Consider the following 23,636-nt stretch of genomic DNA (forward strand, 5'->3'; position numbering starts at 1 on the left):
AATCGGGGGAAAAAGATAACAACAAACACGAATTATATAATGAATGTATTTAAAATGTTGCTTTTTTCCGATGATACGAAATATCGGAATAAAATGAAATTCACTATTTTCCCAATATGTAGCGTTATTTATCTGTATATGTCGTGACTAAATCCAGATCAAAAATATGAATAATTTCTTTATACATTTGTAAAGTTTTATAAATTTATGGACATTTCACCGCAGGAAGTTCCATTGGAACATCTCTTGTAACAATCTTTATTGTGGCCTGTCTCAAAATTTGTTCCAAATATTAATTTGCCTTTTCTGGTAGTTGATCTTTCGTTCAGCTTCGCTAACTACTTTCATTCCGATTTAGAAATTTCTACTCATTTGACGCTTTTTTTGTTTGGTAGAGCCGTTAACGCTTTTCTAGCTGTCATTATTTTCCTTCCTCTTTGACTTCTAAATTTTAATGACCGCAATTAACAATTTTCTAACGTAACCTAATGGAAGTTGTGGTTGGAAATATAGTTGATATTTTCGTTAAATAAACAAAAAATGAGAGATTAACTCTACACTTTATTCTTACTAAATATACTGAACAAAACATTTGCTTACATTTAGCAAAGAATATCCAACAATTAGAAATTAAATGAAATTTTGACAAAATTTTCTATAGAAATGAAATTTTGCCAAAATTTCCTATAAAAAGGAAATTTTGACAAAATTTCCTATAAAAAGGAAATTTTGACAAAATTTACTACAGGCAAAATTTCCTATAGAAATGAAATTTTGACAAAGTTTCCCACAGAAATGAAATTTTGACAAAATTTCCTATAGAAATTAAATTTTGAAAAAATTTCCTATAGAAATGAAATTTTGACAAAATTTGTTTGAAATGAAATTTTGACAAAATTTCCTATGGAAATGAAATTTTGACAAAATTTTCTATAGAAATGAAAAATTTCTTATAGAAATGAAATTTTGACAAAATTTCCTATGGAAATGAAATTTTGACAAAATTTCCTATAGAAATGAAATTTTGAAAAAATTTCCTATAGAAATGAAATTTTGACAAAATTTCCTATAGAAATTAAATTTTGACAAAATTTCCTATAGGAATGAAATTTTGACAAAAGTTTCCTATAGGAATGAAATTTAGACAAAATTTCCTATAGAAATGAAATTTTGACAAAATTTCCTATAGAAATGAAATTTTGACAAAATTTCCTATAGAAATGAAATTTTGACAAAATTTCCTATAGAAATGAAATTTTGACAAAATTTCCTATAGAAATGAAATTTCGACAAAATTTCCTATAGAAATGAAATTTTGACAAAATTTCCTATAGAAATGAAATTTCGACAAAATTTCCTATAGAAATGAAATTTTGACAAAATTTCCTATGGAAATGAAATTTTGACAAAATTTCCTATAGAAAGGAAATTTTGACAAAATTCCTATAGAAAGGAAATTTTGACAAAATTTACTATAAAAGGAAATTTTGATAAAAATTTCTTAGAAATAAAATTTTGACACAATTTCCTATAGCAATGAAATTTTTAAATTATTTTCTATAGAAATGAAATTTTGACAAAATTTCCTATAGAAATGAAATTTGGCAAAATTACCTATAGAAATCAAATTTGACAAAATTTCCTATAGAAATGACATTTTGACAAAATTTCCTAAGAAATGAAATTTTGGCAAAATTTCCTATAGAAATGAAATTTTGACAAAATTTCCTATAGAAATGAAATGTTGACAAAATTTCCTATAGAAATTAAATTTTACAAAATTTCCTATAGAAATTAAATTTTGACAAAATGGAATTTTGACAAAATTTCCTATAGAAATGAAATTTTGACAAAATTTCCTATAGAAATAAAATTTTGACAAAATTTCCTATAGAAATGAAATTTTGACAAAATTTCCTATAGGAAGGAAATTTTGACAAAATTTCCTATAGGAAGGAAATTTTGACAAAATTTCCTATAGAAAGGAAATTTTGGCAATATATCCGATAGAAATGAAATGTTGACAAAATTTCGTATAGAAATTAAATTTTGACAAAATTTCCTATAGAAATTAAATTTTGACAAAATGGAATTTTGACAAAATTTCCTATAGAAATGAAATTTTGACAAAATTTCCTATAGAAATAAAATTTTGACAAAATTTCCTATAGAAATGAAATTTTAACAAAATTTCTTATACAAATGAAATTTTGACAAAATTTCCTATAGAAAGGAAATTTTGACAAAATTTCCTATAGAAAGGAAATTTTGGCAATATATCCGATAGAAATGAAATTTTGACAAAATTTCCTATAGAAATGAAATTTTGACAAAATTTGTTTGAAATGCAATTTTGACAAAATTTCCTATAGAAATGAAATTTTGACAAAATTTGTTTGAAATGAAAAATTTCTTATAGAAATAGAAATGAAATGTTGACAAAATTTCCTATAGAAATTAAATTTTGACAAAATTTCCTATAGAAATTAAATTTTGACAAAATGGAATTTTGACAAAATTTCCTATAGAAATGAAATTTTGACAAAATTTCCTATAGAAATAAAATTTTGACAAAATTTCCTATAGAAATGAAATTTTAACAAAATTTCTTACACAAATGAAATTTTGACAAAATTTCCTATAGAAAGGAAATTTTGGCAATATATCCGATAGAAATGAAATTTTGACAAAATTTCCTATAGAAATGAAATTTTGACAAAATTTGTCTGAAATGCAATTTTGACAAAATTTCCTATAGAAATGAAATTTTGACAAAATTTGTTTGAAATGAAAAATTTCTTATAGAAATGAAATTTTGACAAAATTTCCTATGGAAATGAAATTTTGACAAAATTTCCTATAGAAATGAAATTTTGAAAAAATTTCCTATAGAAATGTAATTTTGACAAAATTTCCTATAGAAATGAAATTTTGAAAAAATATCCTATAGAAATGAAATTGTGACAAAATTTCTTATAGAAATGAAATTTTGACAAAATTTCTTATAGAAATGAAATGTTGACAAAATTTCCTATAGAAATGAAATTTTGACAATATTTCCTATAGAAATGAAATTTTTACATTATTTTCTATAGACGTGAAATTTTGACAAAATTTTTTATAGAAATGAAATTCCCTATAGAATTGAAATTTTGACAAAATTTTCTATAGAAATGAAATTTTGACAAAATTTTCTATAGAAATGACATTTTGATAAAAATTCCTATAGAAATGAAATGTTCACACTATTTCCTATAGAAATAAAATTTTTACAAAATTTGATATGAAATTTTGACAAAATTTCCTATAGAAATGAAATTTTGACAAAATTTCCTATAGAAATTAAATTTTGACAAAATTTCCTATAGAAATTAAATTTTGACAAAATTTCCTATAGTAGTGAAATTTTGACAAAATTTCTTATAGAAATGAAATTTTAACAAAATTTCCTATAGAAATGAAATTTTAACAAAATTTCCTATAGAAATGAAATTTTAACCAAATTGCCTATAGAAATGAGATTTTGACAAAATTTCCATAGAAATGAAATTTTGACAAAATTTCCTATAGAAATAAAATTTTGACAAAATTTCCTATAGAAATGAAATTTTGACAAAATTTTCTATAGAAATGACATTTTGACAAAATTTCCTATAGAAATTAAAATTTCACACTATTTCTTATAAAAATGAAATTTTGACAAAATTTCCTATAGAAATGAAATTTTGACAAAATTTCCTATAGAAATGAAATTTTGACAAAATTTCTTATAGAAATGAAATTTTCACACTATTTCCAATAGAAATTAAATTTTGGCAAAATTTCCTATAGAAATGAAATTTTGACAAAATTTCCTATAGAAATGAAATGTTGACAAAATTTGCTATAGAAATTAAATTTTGACAAAATTTCGTATAGAAATTAAATTTTGACAAAATGTGCTATAAAAATGAAATTTCGACAAAATCTCCGATTAATTAAAAAATCTTGTAAAAATAAAATACAAAATGAATTTTGACAAAATTTTCTATAGAAGTAAAATTTAAAAAAAAAATTGTAGAAATGAAGCTTAAAAAATTCTAGAATTTTTTTTTGACGATTTTCAATATGTACTGATTTTTTTTTGTGAGTGTAGTTTGTCTATTAGCCATTTGTAGTGGCAATTTTTTCCATATTTTATATGTTTTGTGTTTTTTTTTTAAAAAAATAAAAAATTATACAAAATTTCCTATAGAAATTAAATTTTGACAAAATGGAATTTTGACAAAATTTCCTATAGAAATGAAATTTTGACAAAATTTCCTATAGAAATAAAATTTTGACAAAATTTCCTATAGAAATGAAATTTTGACAAAATTTCCTATAGGAAGGAAATTTTGACAAAATTTCCTATAGGAAGGAAATTTTGACAAAATTTCCTATAGAAAGGAAATTTTGGCAATATATCCGATAGAAATGAAATGTTGACAAAATTTCGTATAGAAATTAAATTTTGACAAAATTTCCTATAGAAATTAAATTTTGACAAAATGGAATTTTGACAAAATTTCCTATAGAAATGAAATTTTGACAAAATTTCCTATAGAAATAAAATTTTGACAAAATTTCCTATAGAAATGAAATTTTAACAAAATTTCTTATACAAATGAAATTTTGACAAAATTTCCTATAGAAAGGAAATTTTGACAAAATTTCCTATAGAAAGGAAATTTTGGCAATATATCCGATAGAAATGAAATTTTGACAAAATTTCCTATAGAAATGAAATTTTGACAAAATTTGTTTGAAATGCAATTTTGACAAAATTTCCTATAGAAATGAAATTTTGACAAAATTTGTTTGAAATGAAAAATTTCTTATAGAAATAGAAATGAAATGTTGACAAAATTTCCTATAGAAATTAAATTTTGACAAAATTTCCTATAGAAATTAAATTTTGACAAAATGGAATTTTGACAAAATTTCCTATAGAAATGAAATTTTGACAAAATTTCCTATAGAAATAAAATTTTGACAAAATTTCCTATAGAAATGAAATTTTAACAAAATTTCTTACACAAATGAAATTTTGACAAAATTTCCTATAGAAAGGAAATTTTGGCAATATATCCGATAGAAATGAAATTTTGACAAAATTTCCTATAGAAATGAAATTTTGACAAAATTTGTCTGAAATGCAATTTTGACAAAATTTCCTATAGAAATGAAATTTTGACAAAATTTGTCTGAAATGAAAAATTTCTTATAGAAATGAAATTTTGACAAAATTTCCTATGGAAATGAAATTTTGACAAAATTTCCTATAGAAATGAAATTTTGAAAAAATTTCCTATAGAAATGTAATTTTGACAAAATTTCCTATAGAAATGAAATTTTGAAAAAATATCCTATAGAAATGAAATTGTGACAAAATTTCTTATAGAAATGAAATTTTGACAAAATTTCTTATAGAAATGAAATGTTGACAAAATTTCCTATAGAAATGAAATTTTGACAATATTTCCTATAGAAATGAAATTTTTACATTATTTTCTATAGACGTGAAATTTTGACAAAATTTTTTATAGAAATGAAATTCCCTATAGAATTGAAATTTTGACAAAATTTTCTATAGAAATGAAATTTTGACAAAATTTTCTATAGAAATGACATTTTGATAAAAATTCCTATAGAAATGAAATGTTCACACTATTTCCTATAGAAATAAAATTTTTACAAAATTTGATATGAAATTTTGACAAAATTTCCTATAGAAATGAAATTTTGACAAAATTTCCTATAGAAATTAAATTTTGACAAAATTTCCTATAGAAATTAAATTTTGACAAAATTTCCTATAGTAGTGAAATTTTGACAAAATTTCTTATAGAAATGAAATTTTAACAAAATTTCCTATAGAAATGAAATTTTAACAAAATTTCCTATAGAAATGAAATTTTAACCAAATTGCCTATAGAAATGAGATTTTGACAAAATTTCCATAGAAATGAAATTTTGACAAAATTTCCTATAGAAATAAAATTTTGACAAAATTTCCTATAGAAATGAAATTTTGACAAAATTTTCTATAGAAATGACATTTTGACAAAATTTCCTATAGAAATTAAAATTTCACACTATTTCTTATAAAAATGAAATTTTGACAAAATTTCCTATAGAAATGAAATTTTGACAAAATTTCCTATAGAAATGAAATTTTGACAAAATTTCTTATAGAAATGAAATTTTCACACTATTTCCAATAGAAATTAAATTTTGGCAAAATTTCCTATAGAAATGAAATTTTGACAAAATTTCCTATAGAAATGAAATGTTGACAAAATTTGCTATAGAAATTAAATTTTGACAAAATTTCGTATAGAAATTAAATTTTGACAAAATGTGCTATAAAAATGAAATTTCGACAAAATCTCCGATTAATTAAAAAATCTTGTAAAAATAAAATACAAAATGAATTTTGACAAAATTTTCTATAGAAGTAAAATTTAAAAAAAAAATTGTAGAAATGAAGCTTAAAAAATTCTAGAATTTTTTTTTGACGATTTTCAATATGTACTGATTTTTTTTTGTGAGTGTAGTTTGTCTATTAGCCATTTGTAGTGGCAATTTTTTCCATATTTTATATGTTTTGTGTTTTTTTTTAATTTGTATGAGATTAGTATTCGACATAATTATTCTGCTAGTATAAACTCCACAAAAGGTGTATTCAGATTTAAAAGAGACGTTTTTTATAATGGGAGCAGAACTTTTTAGGGGAAAGACTAAAACAAATTCTAATGAAACTTATGTTTTTGTCTGTTTGTGGGGAAAATGACTTAATTTAGTCTTTATGTTAGCATCAACAGAACATAAACAAATTATGAAGAACAAAAAAATATGAATATATTTAATTTGGGATGAAATTTAAATTTCATGTCTTTGCTTTCTAAAGAAGTGTGAAGAAAAACAAGTGGGGTTGCATAAATGAGTCAAAGAGTGTGTCTTGGGATGTTTCGGTCTATGGCTGCAAATGACCCATTCTTTGAATCACAAAACTTATGTGTGGATCTTAAATTTTTAGAAAATTGTATATAAAATTAATGCATATTTCTTTCTCATGATATGATGGCAACATATCCTAGGTGATAATCTAAAGATGATTCGCTTAATCAACCCTGACTCAATCTCATCCAGAAAGGATTTCTAAATTGTCAAAATCATATTTTTTATTAATATTGAAATAACGATGCAGATATTTAATTTGTTTTTTTATATTGTTCTCACCCATTGAAGACTTTATGGGGTGATCTCATATCCTTCACATGTTTTCCTCTTCAAATTCCAATGCGATCCCCATTCATAAATCATTTAAAATATGGCCATCGGCCTTTGGTAAAAAAAAGATCCCCCAATTATACTCACACTCAATTAAAATCCAGGCATATTTTTTCGCATAGCTAAATATGTTGAACATTCATTAGAAACTTCGAAAGCCGACCGTTAACTGTCAATTAATGACATTCCAAAACATTTTTCAAATACATTGCCAGCACATAACATAAAACCTAATGGATATATAAAATTAAAAGTTTAACGACACTTATTATTGTCATAATAAGAAACTTGGATGGAGAAATAATCAACACATTTTATTTAAGAAATAATTTAATTATGAAATCATCGCAAAACATATGGGATTGCTCGTATTTCGTCACACTAAAGAATTTTTTATTATCGAAATGGATGGAGACATTATGAGACATATTAGACATATATTTTATGCAATTTTTGGCCGTTACACAAAAACAAAGGCAAGGCTATAGTAAAATTATTTTTTAATTTGGACTAAATATTGTTGAACAAATAAAATTTTAATTAAAATATGGATACTAAGCTTGAATCAAATGAAAAATAAAATTTGTAAAAACACTAACAAAAAAACTAAAACACTAAAACAAACTAGAAAAATGTTCAATGTTTTGGCAATTTTTTTTGTCAAAGAAGCCGAAGGCTGTAACATCGGGCACAAATATTAAGGCTACCATTTGCTGGGATTCAAAAAGGTATCATACTCATCGGTATGTAGTTTATCCTTCTTTTAGCCATTTTAGGCCTTGAACATTTTCCATCGGCCGGAAAAATTATGGCTTCCTCTTCCTAGCAAAAAAAAAAAAATTGGAAATTCTAAAGGCACAACTTTAAAAGCACTTCCAGCGTTCTTTTAGTAAAAATTTTTGTAACTTGCTTTTTATACCCTCCACCATAGGATGGTGGTATATTAACTTTGTCATTCCGTTTGTAACACATCGAAATATAATATATAATAAAGTATATATATTCTGGGTCGTGGTGAAATTCTGAGTCGATCTAAGCATGTCCGTCCGTCTGTCCGTCTGTCCGTCCGTCCGTCCGTCCGTCCGTCCGTCTGTCCGGCTGTCCGTCCGTCTGTGGAAATCACGCTAACTTCCGAACGAAACAAGCTATCGACTTGAAACTTGGCACAAGTAGTTGTTATTGATGTAGGTCGGATGGTATTGAAAATGGGCCATATCGGACCACGTTTACGTATAGCCCCCATATAAACCGATCCCCAAATTTGGCTTGGGAAGCCTCCCGGAGCAGCAAAATTCATCCGATCCGGTTGAAATTTGGTACGTGGTCTTAGTATACGGTCTCTAACAACCATGCAAAAATTGGTCCATATCGGTCCATAATTATATATAGCCCCCATATAAACCGATCCCCAGATTTGACCTCCGGAGCCTCTTGGAGGGGCAAAATTCATCCGATCCGATTGAAATTTGGTACCTGATGTTAGTATATGGTCTCTAACAACCATGCAAAAATTGGTCCATATCGGTCCATAATTATATATAGCCCCCATATAAACCGATACCCAGATTTGACCTCCGGAGACTTTTGGAGGGGCAAAATTCATCGGATCCGGTTGAAATTTGGTACCTGATCTTAGTATACGGCCTCTAACAACCATGCAAAAATTGGTCCATATCGGTCCATAAATTTATATAGCTCCCATATAAACCGATCCCCAGATTTGACAACCGGAGCCTCTTGGAGGAGCAAAATTCTTCCGATCCGGTTGAAATTTGGTACCTGATGTTAGTTTACGGCCTCTAATAACCATGCAAAAATTGGTCCATATCGGTCCATAATTATATATAGCCCCCATATAAACCGATCCCCAGATTTGACCTCCGGAGCCTCTTGGAGGGGCAAAATTCATCCGATCCGGTTGAAATTTGGTACCTGATGTTAGTTTACGGCCTCTAATAACCATGCAAAAATTGGTCCATATCGGTCCATAATTATATATAGCCCCCATATAAACCGATCCCCAGATTTGACCTCCGGAGCCTCTTGGAAGAGCAAAATTCATCCGATCCAGTTGAAATTTGGTACATGGTGTTAGTATATGGTCTCTAACAACCATGCAAAAATTGGTCCATATCGGTCCATAATTATATATAGTTCCCATATAAACCGTCCCCAGATTTGACGTCCGGAACCTCTTGGAGGAGCAAAAGTCATCCGATACGGTTGAAATTTGGTACATTTTGTCAACATATGGCCTCTAACAGCCATGTAAAAATTGGTCCATATCGGTCTTTAGTTATATATAGCCGATGACTTATTACACAAAAATTGGTCCATATAGCCAAAAATAATCTACCAAAACTTTATTTCCATAGAAAATTTTGTCAAATTTTATTACTATATAAAGTTTTGTCAAAATTTCATTTCTATAGAAAGTTTTGTCAAAAGTTTATTTCTATACAAATGTTTGTCAAAATTTTATTTCCATAGAAAATTTTGTCAAAATTTTATTTCTATAGAAAATTTTGTAATCTACCAAAACTTTATTTCCATAGAAAATTTTGTCAAATTTTATTACTATAGAAAGTTTTGTTAAAATTTCATTTCTATAGAAAGTTTTGTCAAAAGTTTATTTCTATAGAAAATTTTGTAAAAAAATTATTTCTGTAGAAAATTTTTTCAACATTTTATTTCTATACAAAATTTTGTCAAAATTTCATTTCTATACAAAATTTTGTCAACATTTTATTTCTATAGAAATTTTTGTCAAAATTGTATTGCTATAGAAAATTTTGTCAACATTTTACTTCCATAGAAAATTTTGTCAACATTTTATTTCTATAGAAAATTTTGTCAAGGTTTCATTTCTATAGAAAATTTTGTCAAAATTTTATTTCTATAGAAAATTTTGTCAAACTAGATTATATACGTATTTAATCGCCTTTTTTTTGTTTAATATATACCCCGTATGGGCTAACTTACAATTTAGAAGACAGTGTTAAAAAGTTTTACGATACCTTGCCAACGGCAAGTGTTATCGCAACCCAAGTAATTCGATTGTGGATGACAGCCTTTAGTAGAAGTTCCTACGCAATCCATGGTGGAGGGTACATAAGATTCGGCCTGGCCGAACTTACGGCCGTATATACTTGTTTCATATTTATTAATGGATAATTTTAACTTTTTTTTCATTTGAAATTGTTAGGTTAAAAACAGATTAGAAATTAATAAAATGGTACAAATTATTTAAATTTTGTCACAGACAATGCTAAATCCATTCTAGAAAAATTGTGCACATAAAATAAATATTCTTGCTCGTAGTGAAATTCTGAGTTTATTAATCCATCCATCCGTGCATGTGTCCATCTGTTGAAATCTCTCTAACTTTCAAACGATTCAGATATCTTGACACAAGGACTTCTTATAGCTATAGTTAACTGGATTTGCAAATCTAGCCGACTATATATAGGTATAGCCCCCCTATTTAGATTGATCCCCAGATTTGACTCCCTGAGCGTCCTGAAGCCGAGTTTTCATCCGATCCCCACAACATTTTGTACGTGATGTTGGTGTTCAAACTCAAGCAAAAATATCTGTACGCACAAAAATTTTGGTTTTCAAACTCAAGCAAATATATCTATACGCACAAAAAAAAATTTTCTTTTATTCAATCATGAAATTAATTGATTCAATTAATTTTTTAATTGAACTGTCTTCAATCAATGATAGTATCAATTACACTTTTAATTGGGAATAAAAAATATTTGATTAAAAAATGAATTGATTTCTTTATGAAATTTCAATTTATTTTTTAATTGATTCAATTAAAATTGATGTTGATTGCAAAACTCAATAATTTTTTTTAATTAAAAAGGACAACTATTTTCAATTTTTTCTGATTCAATCACTAAATTAATTGATCCAATTAATTTTTTAATTGAAATGTCTTTAATCACAGAAATTATAGTATCTATTAAAAAATTAATTGATACTACTAATTTTTGTGATTGATTTTTGTTTCCATTAAAAAATTTGTTCAATCAATTAAATTTTTGATTGTTTATTTTTTAAAACTCAATTAAGACTTTAATCGGAAAAATGTTCGTGAATTTTTTTTTCTGTCTACTTTCTTAACCGATTTTGTGCTTTTAGTTTGATTAGAAAATTGATTATTTCAATTAAATTTGTAATTGAATATTAAAAAAATTTCCATCACTTCCCAACAAACACAAGGATGAGCGTTTTTCATAGGTAACGCCATATCAATTTGTTAGTGAATCCCATCTTCCACATTAAATCATATGGCCTTGCAAATTGCTTGCTTTCAACAAATTTTCCAATAGGTTTGAAGCATTAAAATGAGATTTAGTTTGAATAGTTGTTGCTAATATGTTGAGAAATTGTTGCTAACGTGTTGAACTCAAATTGAATTCTAATCTAATTCTTTGAAAAAATGTTTGAAAGCGTATTGAATATAAGCATTTCTCCAATGCTTGTGTTTATTGGGATATTATACCCTCCACCATAGGATGGGGGTATATTAACTTTGTCATTCCATTTGTAACACATCGAAATATTGTTCTAAGACTCCATAATGTATATGTATTCAGGGTCGTGGTGAAATTCTGAGTCGATCTAAGCATGTCCGTCCACTCGTTTGTTGAAATCACACTAACTTCCGAACGAAAAAAGCTATTGACTTGAAACTTGGCATTAGTAGTTGTTATTGATGTAGGTCGGATGTTATTGCAAATGGGACATATTGGACTACTTTTATGTATAGCCCCCATGTAGGGAGCCACCGTGGTGCAATGGTTAGCATGCCCGCCTTGCATTCACAAGGTCGTGGGTTCGATTCCTGCTTCGACCGAACACCAAAAAGTTTTTCAGCGGTGGATTATCCCACCTCAGTAATGCTGGTGACATTTCTGAGGGTTTCAAAGCTTCTCTAAGTGGTTTCACTGCAATGTGGAACGCCGTTCGGACTCGGCTATAAAAAGGAGGTCCCTTGTCATTGAGCTTAACATGGAATCGGGCAGCACTCAGTGATAAGAGAGAAGTTCACCAATGTGGTATCACAATGGACTGAATAGTCCAAGTGAGCCTGATACATCGGGCTGCCACCTAACCTAACCATGCAAAAATTCGTCCATATCGGTCTTTAGTTTTTATTAGTTAGCCGATTCCCAATCACACAAAAATTGGTCCAAAAATAATCTACCAAAATTTTATTACTATAGAAAATTTTGTCAAATTTTATTTCTATAGAAATTTTTTCAAAATTTTATTTCTATAGAAAATTTTGCCAAAATGTTATTTCTATAGAAAATTTTGTCAAAATTTTATGTCTATAGAAAATTTTGTCTAAATTTTATGTCTATAGAAAATTTTGTCAAAAATTTAATTTCTGTAGAAAATTTTGTCAAAATTTTATTTCTATAGAAAATTTTGTCAAAATTTTATTTCTATAAAAAATTCTGTCTAAATTTTATTTCTATAGAAAATTTTGTCTAAATTTTATTTCTATAGAATATTTTGGTAAAAATTTCTATCGAAAATTTTTTCAAAATTTTATTTCTATCGAAAATTTTGTCAAAATTTATTTTTTTTGGAAAGTTTTGTCAACATTTTATTTCTATAGACAATTTTGTCAAAATTTTATTTCTATAGAAAATTTTGTCAAAATTTTATTTCTATAGAAAATTTTGTCAAAATTTTATTTCTATAGAAAATTTTGTCAAAAATTTAATTTCTATAGAAAATTTTGTCAAAATTGTATTTCTATAGAAATTTTTGTCTAACTGAATTATATATGTATTTAATGGGCCTTTTTTTTTTGTTTAATATATACCAGGGCTGCGGAGTCGGGGTCGTAGAAATTTTGTTCGACTCTGGCGAAACAAACTTTGAAAAATACTTCCTATCTTTGTAACTAAAGAAATATTTCGAGAAATTAGATTCCATTAGGGTTTTTAATCGAACAACGAAAAGCGAAGTAATGGATTTCAGGCCATTCAAAATGAATTTATATGGGTAAAATTTCACGGTGATATAAAAAGTAGGTTTTACTAGAATATGGGCTGAATTGATCAATTGTATTGTCTATTTTTTAACATATTAAAATATCGATTTTTGACCCTATATGTACTCTTGATAAAGGTACAATTTTAAGGCAATATAGCAGTAGAATCTAACGTTCTAAATTTTTTGGCAGGCATGTCGAGTTCAAAGATGGGTCATATCGGACAATTTTGTGATATAGCACTTACATATAAAATTTAGAGTTATTTGAGATTCATAAATAAATGCGGAAATTCGGCCCAGATTTTGTATATGGAGATAATTACTTGAGAAATTACCCGAAATTTAAACTCTGCCAACGTGCCATCTGAACCGGTCTTTTGGGAGAATGTTTGTTTCATATCCGACACATTACATTTTTTAACATCTAAACTTTCCATCTGATTAGCCCGACATTTTGATTTTTGTGTATTTTTCTTTTTATATAGATTTATTTTTTATACAATGCCTATATAGATTAATACTAGGATTTTACTTCTTAAACTTCTGGAAGCCTAATTAGTTTTTGAAATTTTTTGTTTTTATAAATACATATTCTGGATATTGTTGTTATCTACCAATATTTTGATGTGGTCTCTATATAGTATTGTGTCGTATTTTAATTTATTGGCCTGATATTGAAATGTAGAGTTCTTTACATCCCTAAAATGCTGAGATTTTTCGTCGAGTCGTATCAAAATGTAGGGTCCTTTAGGACATATCAGCACATATGGCAAAATAGAATACTTATATCGGTTTGGAACACGACACCTTAAAATTATAATTGGAATACCGTTAAAATGAGATTTAGGTACACCACCTGGAGTCGACTCCGGAGTCGGAGTCGAGGCTAATAGGAAATACTGCAGTCGGAGCCGGAGTCGAGCAAAATTGACTCGACTCCACAGCCCTGATATATACCCCGTATGGACTAACATAACTTACAATTTAAAAGACGGTGTTAAGAAGTTTTAAGATTCCTTGTCATCAGCAAGTGTTACCGCAACCCAAGTAATTTGATTTGGGTGAAAGTCTTTAGTAGACTTTTATGTACCCTCCATGGTGGAGGGTACATAAGATTCGGCCTGGCCGAATTTACGGCCGTACGAGTATATACTTGTTTTAAGTGACTTAGTTTTCCGAGATTGATAAAAAAGTTAATTGTATCGATTATTTATTTAAGGAAAAATGTAATTAATGTTCAATCATTGACTTAATTAACATAATGTTTCTATCTTGAGTAAAAAGTTAATTGTGTCAAATAATTTATAAATTGAAAAAGAATTTCAACTTCAATCAACTTTTTAATTGGAAATATATTGGTGATATTTTTTTTTTTTTTTTTTTTGTGGACATCTTATAAATAGTGAAAACACTTTTCTCTTTGAGATTATAACGTTGAGTGATAATTATTTTATTGCTATTGAGTAGTATATTATGATTCAATCGCCAATCATGATCACAGTGATATTGCTTACCGGGAAAATGTTCGAGAATTATATAAGAGAAAAAAAATATCTGATAAAAAAAATGGTTCTTCATAACTTTTTATTAATTAATTTTATCTTCTTATTAAAATCATTTTTTTTTTTAAGATTGAACATCTAATAGATTTTAAATCTTAAATCTTCTCATTGCCTGTGAATAAATAAAAATTCTAAATTTTTTAAATATTTTTCTTCGATTTCAGGTGATTACAATCATGCCCAGCATATTGCATCCCATAAAAAGGTAAGTTTCGAAACAAGAACCACTTATTAGCTTTAATTTCCTTTGGTAGTTTTCAAGCCAGGTCTGAACAGTACAGGCCAAGCATGGAATGAAAAGTGGTCATAGTGGAAAATATTTAGAATATTGAAAAAGTTTTATGCACGAATGGCAACATGTAATTTATTTATTTTTTCCATTATTTTTTGTTGACTTTTCCACTATTTACAATTTTTGTGTGTTTATGTGTTGTGAAGCTTCTAACAACTCCAGCATAATCAAACCAACCCATTTGTCCGTCAAACAAAAATAATGGAAAAAAACGAAAACAAATACCGTTTGCCATCGAAGCGTAACACTATAAATTCTAAATTACAAAAAAAAAACAACAACGAACTTTAATGTTAAAATTGAGAAAAGGGACCGCCATCGACGCTGCCGCCACCGCCACCAGTAACCAAAGCCGTATGCTGTGATTCATAAAAGAAAATTGTTACTGTGATGAATTTATTGTTGTTAGCACTCTGGCATACGGAAATGGCCAATATTTAGAGGGATACAAAAAATAATTAAATTTTTTGCTGCTGCTTCGACTAATTCATTTAAAGGTAATGTGGCGTTTTTCGTACTGTATGTACCAAGTTCCAAACCACCACCAGCACCACATGAGGCAGAAGCCCAGGTTAATGTAATCACTGAAATGATTATGGTGGGCCTCTCCGGTAGCACACATGTGTGCCATTAAAATTGTCCACTTATTCCGTCATATTGTCAATAGGGAGAAAACACCAGAGTTGTTTCTATGGTTACAAGTTACATGTTTTTGTTTTTTTTTATTAAAAATACGAATTCTGCCTAAACCAATTATTTGGTAATAAATTTGATTTGTTTTTTGTTTTGTTTTTTTTTTTTTTAATATGAGACCATTATGGAAGACTTAATCAAGTTCTAGTTTGTTCAGCGTCATTTAAAAAAATAAACGAATTTATTTAATAGAAAATTGACAATCATCTTATTTTACCGGTATATACAGGGTTGCTAATATGTAATGCAACAATGCAAAGCACTATATTTTTTACCTTTTTTTTTAATTTTCATTTTATTCTTAAAAGGCTAAAAAATGTCCTAAATAAATCAAATTTTAAATTTGTTCCAATTGGCACAAATTACGGCATTCCAAGGGCCAACAAAGGCATCACACATTGCATGAAAGTGGCTCCGGTATTTGAGACCTTTCCCGGCGAAGCGCCATGATGAACACTTTGGTATATTTTAGTGGCAGCCTTATTCTCAAAAATGCTCAAATGTAAAGCGCCACATTTTTTGTCAATATTTTTATATCAAATTTATTGTTCAAATGCACTAACATCAAGTATCTTATTTTGCAAAATCTTCTTTCTATAGAAAATGTTGTAAACATTTTATTTCAATAGAATTTTGGTGAAAATTTTATTTCAATAGAATTTTGTTGAAATCTTTATTTCAATAGAAATTGTTGTGAAAACGTTATTTCTGTAGAAAATTTTAACAAAATTTTATTTCTTAGTTTTTTATTTGATTTTTGGTCGACTTTTTTGTTAGAATAATGAATTTATTAAAATTTCATTTTATTAGCAAAATTTTAAATTTTAGCAAAATTTTATACCTGTAGAAAATTTCGTCAAAATTTCATTTCTATAGAAGATTTTATCAACATTTTATTTCTGTAGAAAATCTTATCAAAATTTTATTTCTATAGAATTTTTGTCAACATTTTATTTGTATAGGAAGTATTATAAAAATTTTATTTCTGTAGAAAACTTCATCAAAATTTTGTAAAATTTTTATTTCTATACATTTTTTTTCTTTTTTTGAAAATTTCTTTATAGAAAATTTTGTCAAACTTTTTTGTATAAATATTTTGTCAAAATTTTTTTTCTATAGAAAATTTTGTCAAAATTTCATTTCTATAGAAAATTTTGTCTAAATTTTATTTCTATAGAAAATTTTATCAAAATTTCATTTCTATAGAAAATTTTGTCTAAATTTTATTTCTATAGAAAATTTTATCAAAATTTCATTTCTATAGAAAATTTTGTCTAAATTTTATTTCTATAGAAAATTTTGTCAAAATTTCATTTCTATAGAAAATTTTGTAAAATTTTTATTTCTATAATTTTGTCAAAATTTTTTTTCTATAGAAAATTTTGTCAAAATTTTATTTCTATAGAAAATTTTGTCAAAATTTTATTTCTATAACAAAATTTGTCAAAATTTTATTTCTATAGAAAATTTTGTCAAAATTTTATTTCTATAGAAAATTTTGTCAAAATTTTATTTCTATAGAAAATTTTGTCAAAATTTTATTTCTATAGAAAATTTTGTCAACATTTTATTTCTATAGAAAATTTTGTAAAATTTTTGTTCTATAGAATTTTTTGGAAAATTTTATTTCTATAGAAATTTTATCAACTCTTCATTTCTATAGAAAATTTTGTCAATTATTTTTATAAAAAAAAAATTTTCAATTATTTTTATAGAAAATTTTGTCAAAAATTTATTTCTAGAGAATATTTTGTCAAAATTTTATTTCTATAGAAATTTTATCAATACTTCATTTTTTGTCTATAGAAAATTTTGTCAAAATTTTATTTCTATAGAAAATTTTGTCAAAATTTTATTTATATAGAAAATTTTATCAAAATTTTATTTATATAGAAAATTTTGTAAAAATTTTATTTCTATAGAAAATTGTGTAAAAATTTTATTTCTATAGAAAATTTTGTAAAATTTTTATTTCTATAGAATTTTTTTGAAAATTTTATTTCTATAGAAATTTTATCAATTCTTCATTTCTACAGAAAATTTTGTCAATTATTTTTATAGAAAATTTTGTCAAACTTTTATTTCTAGAGAATATTTTGTCAAAATTTTATTTCTATAGAAATTTTATCAATACTTCAATTCTATAGAAAATTATGGCAAACATTTTTTTCTATCGAAAATTGTGTCATAAATAAAATTTTATTTTTATAGAAAATTTTGTTTCTGTAGGAAATTTTGTGAAAATATTATATGTATGGAAATTTTATTTCTATAGAAAATTTTTACAAAATTTTATTTCTGTAGAAAATTTTGAAAAAAATTATATCTATGAAAAGTGTTGTCAAAATTTTATTTTTATAGGAAATTTTATTTCTGTAGAAGATCTTATCAACGTTTTTTAAAGAATTTATTTGTATGGAAATTTTGTTAAAAACCTATTTCAATAGATTTTTGTTATTTACCCAGCAAAAAAATTTGGAAGTTCTTCGAAAGGCACAACTTTAAAAGCACTTCCACAACAGAAAATGCACTCCCAATGATGTTCTTTATTTTAGCTACCCAGGAAGTTCTTTTAATTCAATTTTTTATAACTTGGGTTTTTCATACTTTTAATGGGTAATTTTAACTTTTTTTGTTTCAAATAATTTAAAAACAGAATAAGAATTCATAAAATGGTACAAATCATTTAAATTTTGTCGAAAAAAATGCTAAATCCAATCTGAAAAAAATTTTGAAAATATTTGAGGTCAAACGTTTTTACAGAAAATTTTGTCAATTATTTTTATAGAAAATTTTGTCAAACTTTCTAGAGAATATTTTGTCAAAATTTTATTTCTATAGAAATTTATGGCAAAAATTTTTTTCTATAGAAAATTGTGTCATAAATAAAAATTTATTTTTATAGAAAATTTTGTCAAAATTTTATTTTATTATCTGTCAAAATTTTATTTCTGTAGAAAATTTTGTTTCTGTAGGAAATTTTGTGAAAATATTATATGTATGGAAATTTTATTTCTATAGAAAATGTTTACAAAATTTTATTTCTGTAGAAAATTTTGAAAAAAATTATATCTATGAAAAGTGTTGTCAAAATTCTATTTTTATAGGAAATTTTATCAAAATTTTATTTCTGTAGAAGATCTTATCAACGTTTTTTAAAGAATTTATTTGTATGAGAAATTTGTGAAAATTTTATTTCAATAGATTTTTTATTTATTTAAGCAATTATTGTACATACTTAATGCTTAACTTATACTACAACTAGTAGTGGAAAAGTAGTGGAAAATTTGTGAAAATTTTATTTCAATAGATTTTCTTTATTTATTTAAGCAATTATTGTACATACTTAATGCTTAACTTATACTACAACTAGTCTCTAGATAATAAAGGACTAACCAGTAGTTCAAATGTTGGTGTCAATAGACGTAAAGTATAATTATCTTAGTTCAAGAATTTATTGAATTAAGAAAATTTATGTAATTTTATGTTTGTGTGGTTCGGTTTCTCGTAGTAAAACGGGTAATTAAATCTTGAGAATAAAAGCGCTTTAGATTTCTAGGTTGATCTGAACGTTCTACATCTTCTCGGTTTACGTCCCAACAAAAAAATTGGAAGTTTTTCTAAGGGATCAACTTCAAAACCACTTCCAAAACTGTTCTCCCAAAGATGTTCTGTATTTTAACTACTATAATATTTACAAATAAAATTTTCACAAAATTTTTTAAAGAAATAAAATTTTGACAAAAAAAAAATTTGACAAAATTTTCTATAGAAATAAAATTTTGACACAATTTTCTATAGAAATAAAATTTTGACAAAATTTTCTATAGAAATAAAATTTTGACAAAATTTTCTATAGAAAAAAAATTGACAAAATGTTCTATAGAAATAAAATTTTGACCAAATTTTCTATAGAAATAACATTTTGACAACATTTTCTATAGAAATAAAATTTTGACAAAATTTTCTGTAGAAATAAAATTTTGACAAAATTTTCTATAGAAATAAAATTTTGACAAAATTTTCTGTAGAAATAAAATTTTGACAAAATTTTCTATAGAAATAAAATTTTGACAAAATTTTCTATAGAAATATTTTGACAAAATTTTCTATAGAAATAAAATTTTGACAAAATTTTCTATGGAAATAAAATTTTGACAAAATTTTCTATAGAAATAAAATTTTGGCAAAATTTTCTATAGAAATAAAATTTTGAGAAAATTTTCTATAGAAATAAAATTTTTGACAAAATTTTCTATAGAAATAAAATTTTGACAAAATTTTTTGTAGAAATAAAATTTTGACAAAATTTTCTATAGAAATAAAATTTTGACAAAATTTTATTTAGAAATAAAATTTTGACAAAATTTTCTATAGAAATAATATTTTGACAAAATTTTCTATAGAAATAAAATTTTGACAAAATTTTCTATGGAAATAAAATTTTGACAAAATTTTCTATGGAAATAAAATTTTGACAAAATTTTCTATAGAAATAAAATTTTGACAAAATTTTATATAGAAATTAAATTTTGACAAAATTTTCTATAGAAATAAAATTTTGACAAAATTTTCTATAGAAATAAAATTTTGACAAAATTTTCTATAGAATTAAAATTTTGACTAAATTTTCTATAGAATTAAAATTTTGACAAAATTTTCTATAGAAATAAAATTTTGACAAAATTTTCTATAGAAATAAAATTTTGACAAAATTTTCTATAGAAATAAAATTTTTGACAAAATTTTCTATAGAAATAAAATTTTGACAAAATTTTCTATAGAAATAAAATTTTGACAAAATTTTTTGTAGGAATAAAATTTTACAAAATTTTCTATAGAAATAAAATTTTGACAAAATTTTATATAGAAATAAAATTTTGACAAAATTTTCTATAGAAAAAAAAAAAATTGACAAAATGTTCTATTGAAATAAAATTTTGGCAAAATGTTGTATAGAAATAAAATTTTGACAAAATTTTCTATAGAAATAAAATTTTGACAAAATTTTGCTATAGAATTAAAATTTTGACAAAATTTTCTATAGAATTAAAATTTTGACAAAATTTTCTATGGAAATAAAATTTTGACAAAATTTTCTATAGAAATAAAATTTTTGACAAAATTTTCTATAGAAATAAAATTTTGACAAAATTTTCTATAGAAATAAAATTTTGACAAAATTTTCTATAGAAATAAAATTTTGACAAAATTTTCTATAGAAATAAAATTTTTGACAAAATTTTCTATAGAAATAAAATTTTGACAAAATTTTCTATAGAAATAAAATTTTGACAAAATTTTCTATAGAAAAAAAAATTGACAAAATGTTCTATTGAAATAAAATTTTGGCAAAATGTTGTATAGAAATAAAATTTTGACAAAATTTTCTATAGAAATAAAATTTTGAAAAAATTTTGTATAGAAATAAAATTTTGACAAAATTTTCTATAGAAATAAAATTTTGACATGATATTCTATAGAAATAAAATTTTGACCAAAATTTTCTATAGAAATAAAATTTCATCAATATCATATACTTAGTTTTACACATTTTACATTAACAGTGGATTCGAAATCTGAATCAACTTCCGTAGTAAGTTTTCAATCAAAGCAATCAAATCAAAAAAAAACGTAATTGACATATTTCGATTCTATTACATCATTTCCCCCAAATCTAGAGAAACGTTTTTTCCACAAAAACAAAAATCTCAAACCGATTAAATATTTTGTAATAAAGTTTTTGTATTTTTGGGTAATATTTCCTTACATATGCATGCTACCGATTACATTAACATGATCATATCTGCGCAATTTTCGTTTGTCAATATTTTTCATCTACTACTGATGTCGCGCAGCATATTGTGGTGGTGAATTCAATTTTTGATTTCCTTGAATCAAGTGATTTATATTCCCCCAGTGATACAGAGCCAGACGACATCAAGGCAGACAGATAGCGATATTAAAAAAAGACCCAAAAGTTATGAAGAAAAAATTATGTCTTTCTTCTTATTATTTTTTTTTTTTTTTTTTTTTTGCAAGCATTTTTGTGTCACAGATAATAAAAATTCAACCTCTATAATGGTTATATGCGAAGAAAAATTAACCATAGGTTACAGTGGAGGGCAAACTTGTGGTTAATGTGCCGTCAAGTTATTCTGTTTTTTTTTTTTTTAATATTTTCCGATAAATATTAAATATTTAATCCTTAAAATAATTATAATCACAATTCCGAATTTATAAATTTTTCTAAATTTTGATGTTCACATTTGACCTACATAGTAGTTATTATTTTAGACTTCTGCTAATGACAATCTGTGGTAAATTATTACGAATCTTGGTTACTCCAATGTTTTCTGTAGTTTTTATTTTATTATTATTTTGGTTTTCATTTTTTTTTTTTGCCTATATTCGAACAGATTTTCTGTTATTTGAATCAAAATGCATCCTCACATAGACCAACTGCGTTTTGTTGTCTCCAAGCCACAACGTTGAATGTCCCTCCGGAATTATTTGTGATTTATGTACTGAAAAATATGCTATGCATACAATTTTGCATAATCATAACGAAATGTTTGCTATTTGATATAAAAGACAGATATCACCAACGTCGTCATCATTACCGTCATCACCACCTCCACCACCAACTTCGACATTCAGACAGTCAATAGCAAAACGACGGGCATAAAATGCCAAAGTTCCGCATATGCGTGTGGTTTTCTTCATCGTACACGGTAGATATATAGAAATGCATGTGAAAATATCGTTCAAATCATTCATACATCCATCCATTTATGGAAACGTTCCACAAACCCCATCAATCACAATCAACCTGAGTCGATGTCGTCTGTGAATGGATATTCAAGTCAAGTATGAATATTATATTTACTACAATAACTTCGTAGAATATAAAAATTCACTGTGGTCAACTATTTGCAAAGGAATTTAATAAAAATTAATTTTAAACTTTATTAAAATTATGCGAGGAAATATAAATCGGTACATAAATAATATTTTCAGCACCACCTATATGTGCAAAATCGAGATACACTATGACCAAATGGGAAAATATGGGCACACAGTCAATGAAACAGACGAATAGAGAATTTTTTATCTCCATAGAAATAAAATTTTCACAAAATATCCTATAAAACTAAAATTTTGACAAAATGTCCTATCGAACTAAAATTTTGTAAAATTTCATTTCTATAGAAAATTATGCCAAAATTTTATTTCTTTTGAAAATTTTGTCAAATTTTTATTTGTATAGAAAATTTTGTCGAAATTTTATTTGTATAGAAAATTTTGTCAAAATTTTATTTCTATAGCAAATTTTGTCACACCTTTATTTCAACAAAAATTTTATTTCTATAGAAAATGTTGTCAAACTTTTATTTCAAAAACATTTTTATTTCTATAGAAAATGTTCTCAATATTTTTTCAAAATGATATTATACCTATATGTGCAAAATCGAGATACACTATGACCAAATGGGAAAATATGGGCACACAGTCAATGAAGCAGACGAATATTTTTTTTCTATAGATTTTTTTTATAGAAAATTTTTGTCAAAATTTTATTTCTTTTGACAATTTTGTCAAAATTTTATTTCTATAGAAAATTTTCTCAAAATTCTATTTCTTTAGAAATTTTTCTCAAAATTCTATTTCTTTAACAATTTTTCTCAAAATTTTATTTCTATAGAAAATTTTATCCAAAGTTTATTTCTACAGATTTTTTTTCAAAAGTT

The 23,636-nt window shown here is 25.2% G+C and overlaps 1 protein-coding gene across 4 annotated transcripts in view; it reads left to right on the top strand.

Annotated features, from left to right (window-relative positions):
* spir (spire type actin nucleation factor) overlaps positions 1 to 23,636 on the top strand; it is a 247,795-nt gene that overhangs the window by 68,442 nt on the left and 155,717 nt on the right. For all 4 annotated transcript variants that reach the window (XM_075297497.1, XM_075297500.1, XM_075297499.1 and 1 more), the window contains exon 3: positions 15,065 to 15,105. In XM_075297497.1, coding sequence (XP_075153612.1) covers positions 15,065 to 15,105 — 41 coding nt within the window. The remainder of the gene's footprint in view (positions 1 to 15,064; positions 15,106 to 23,636) is intronic.

Source organism: Haematobia irritans, chromosome 2, assembly GCF_050003625.1.
Source record: "Haematobia irritans isolate KBUSLIRL chromosome 2, ASM5000362v1, whole genome shotgun sequence".
In the NCBI taxonomy this organism is placed as follows: domain Eukaryota; kingdom Metazoa; phylum Arthropoda; class Insecta; order Diptera; family Muscidae; genus Haematobia; species Haematobia irritans.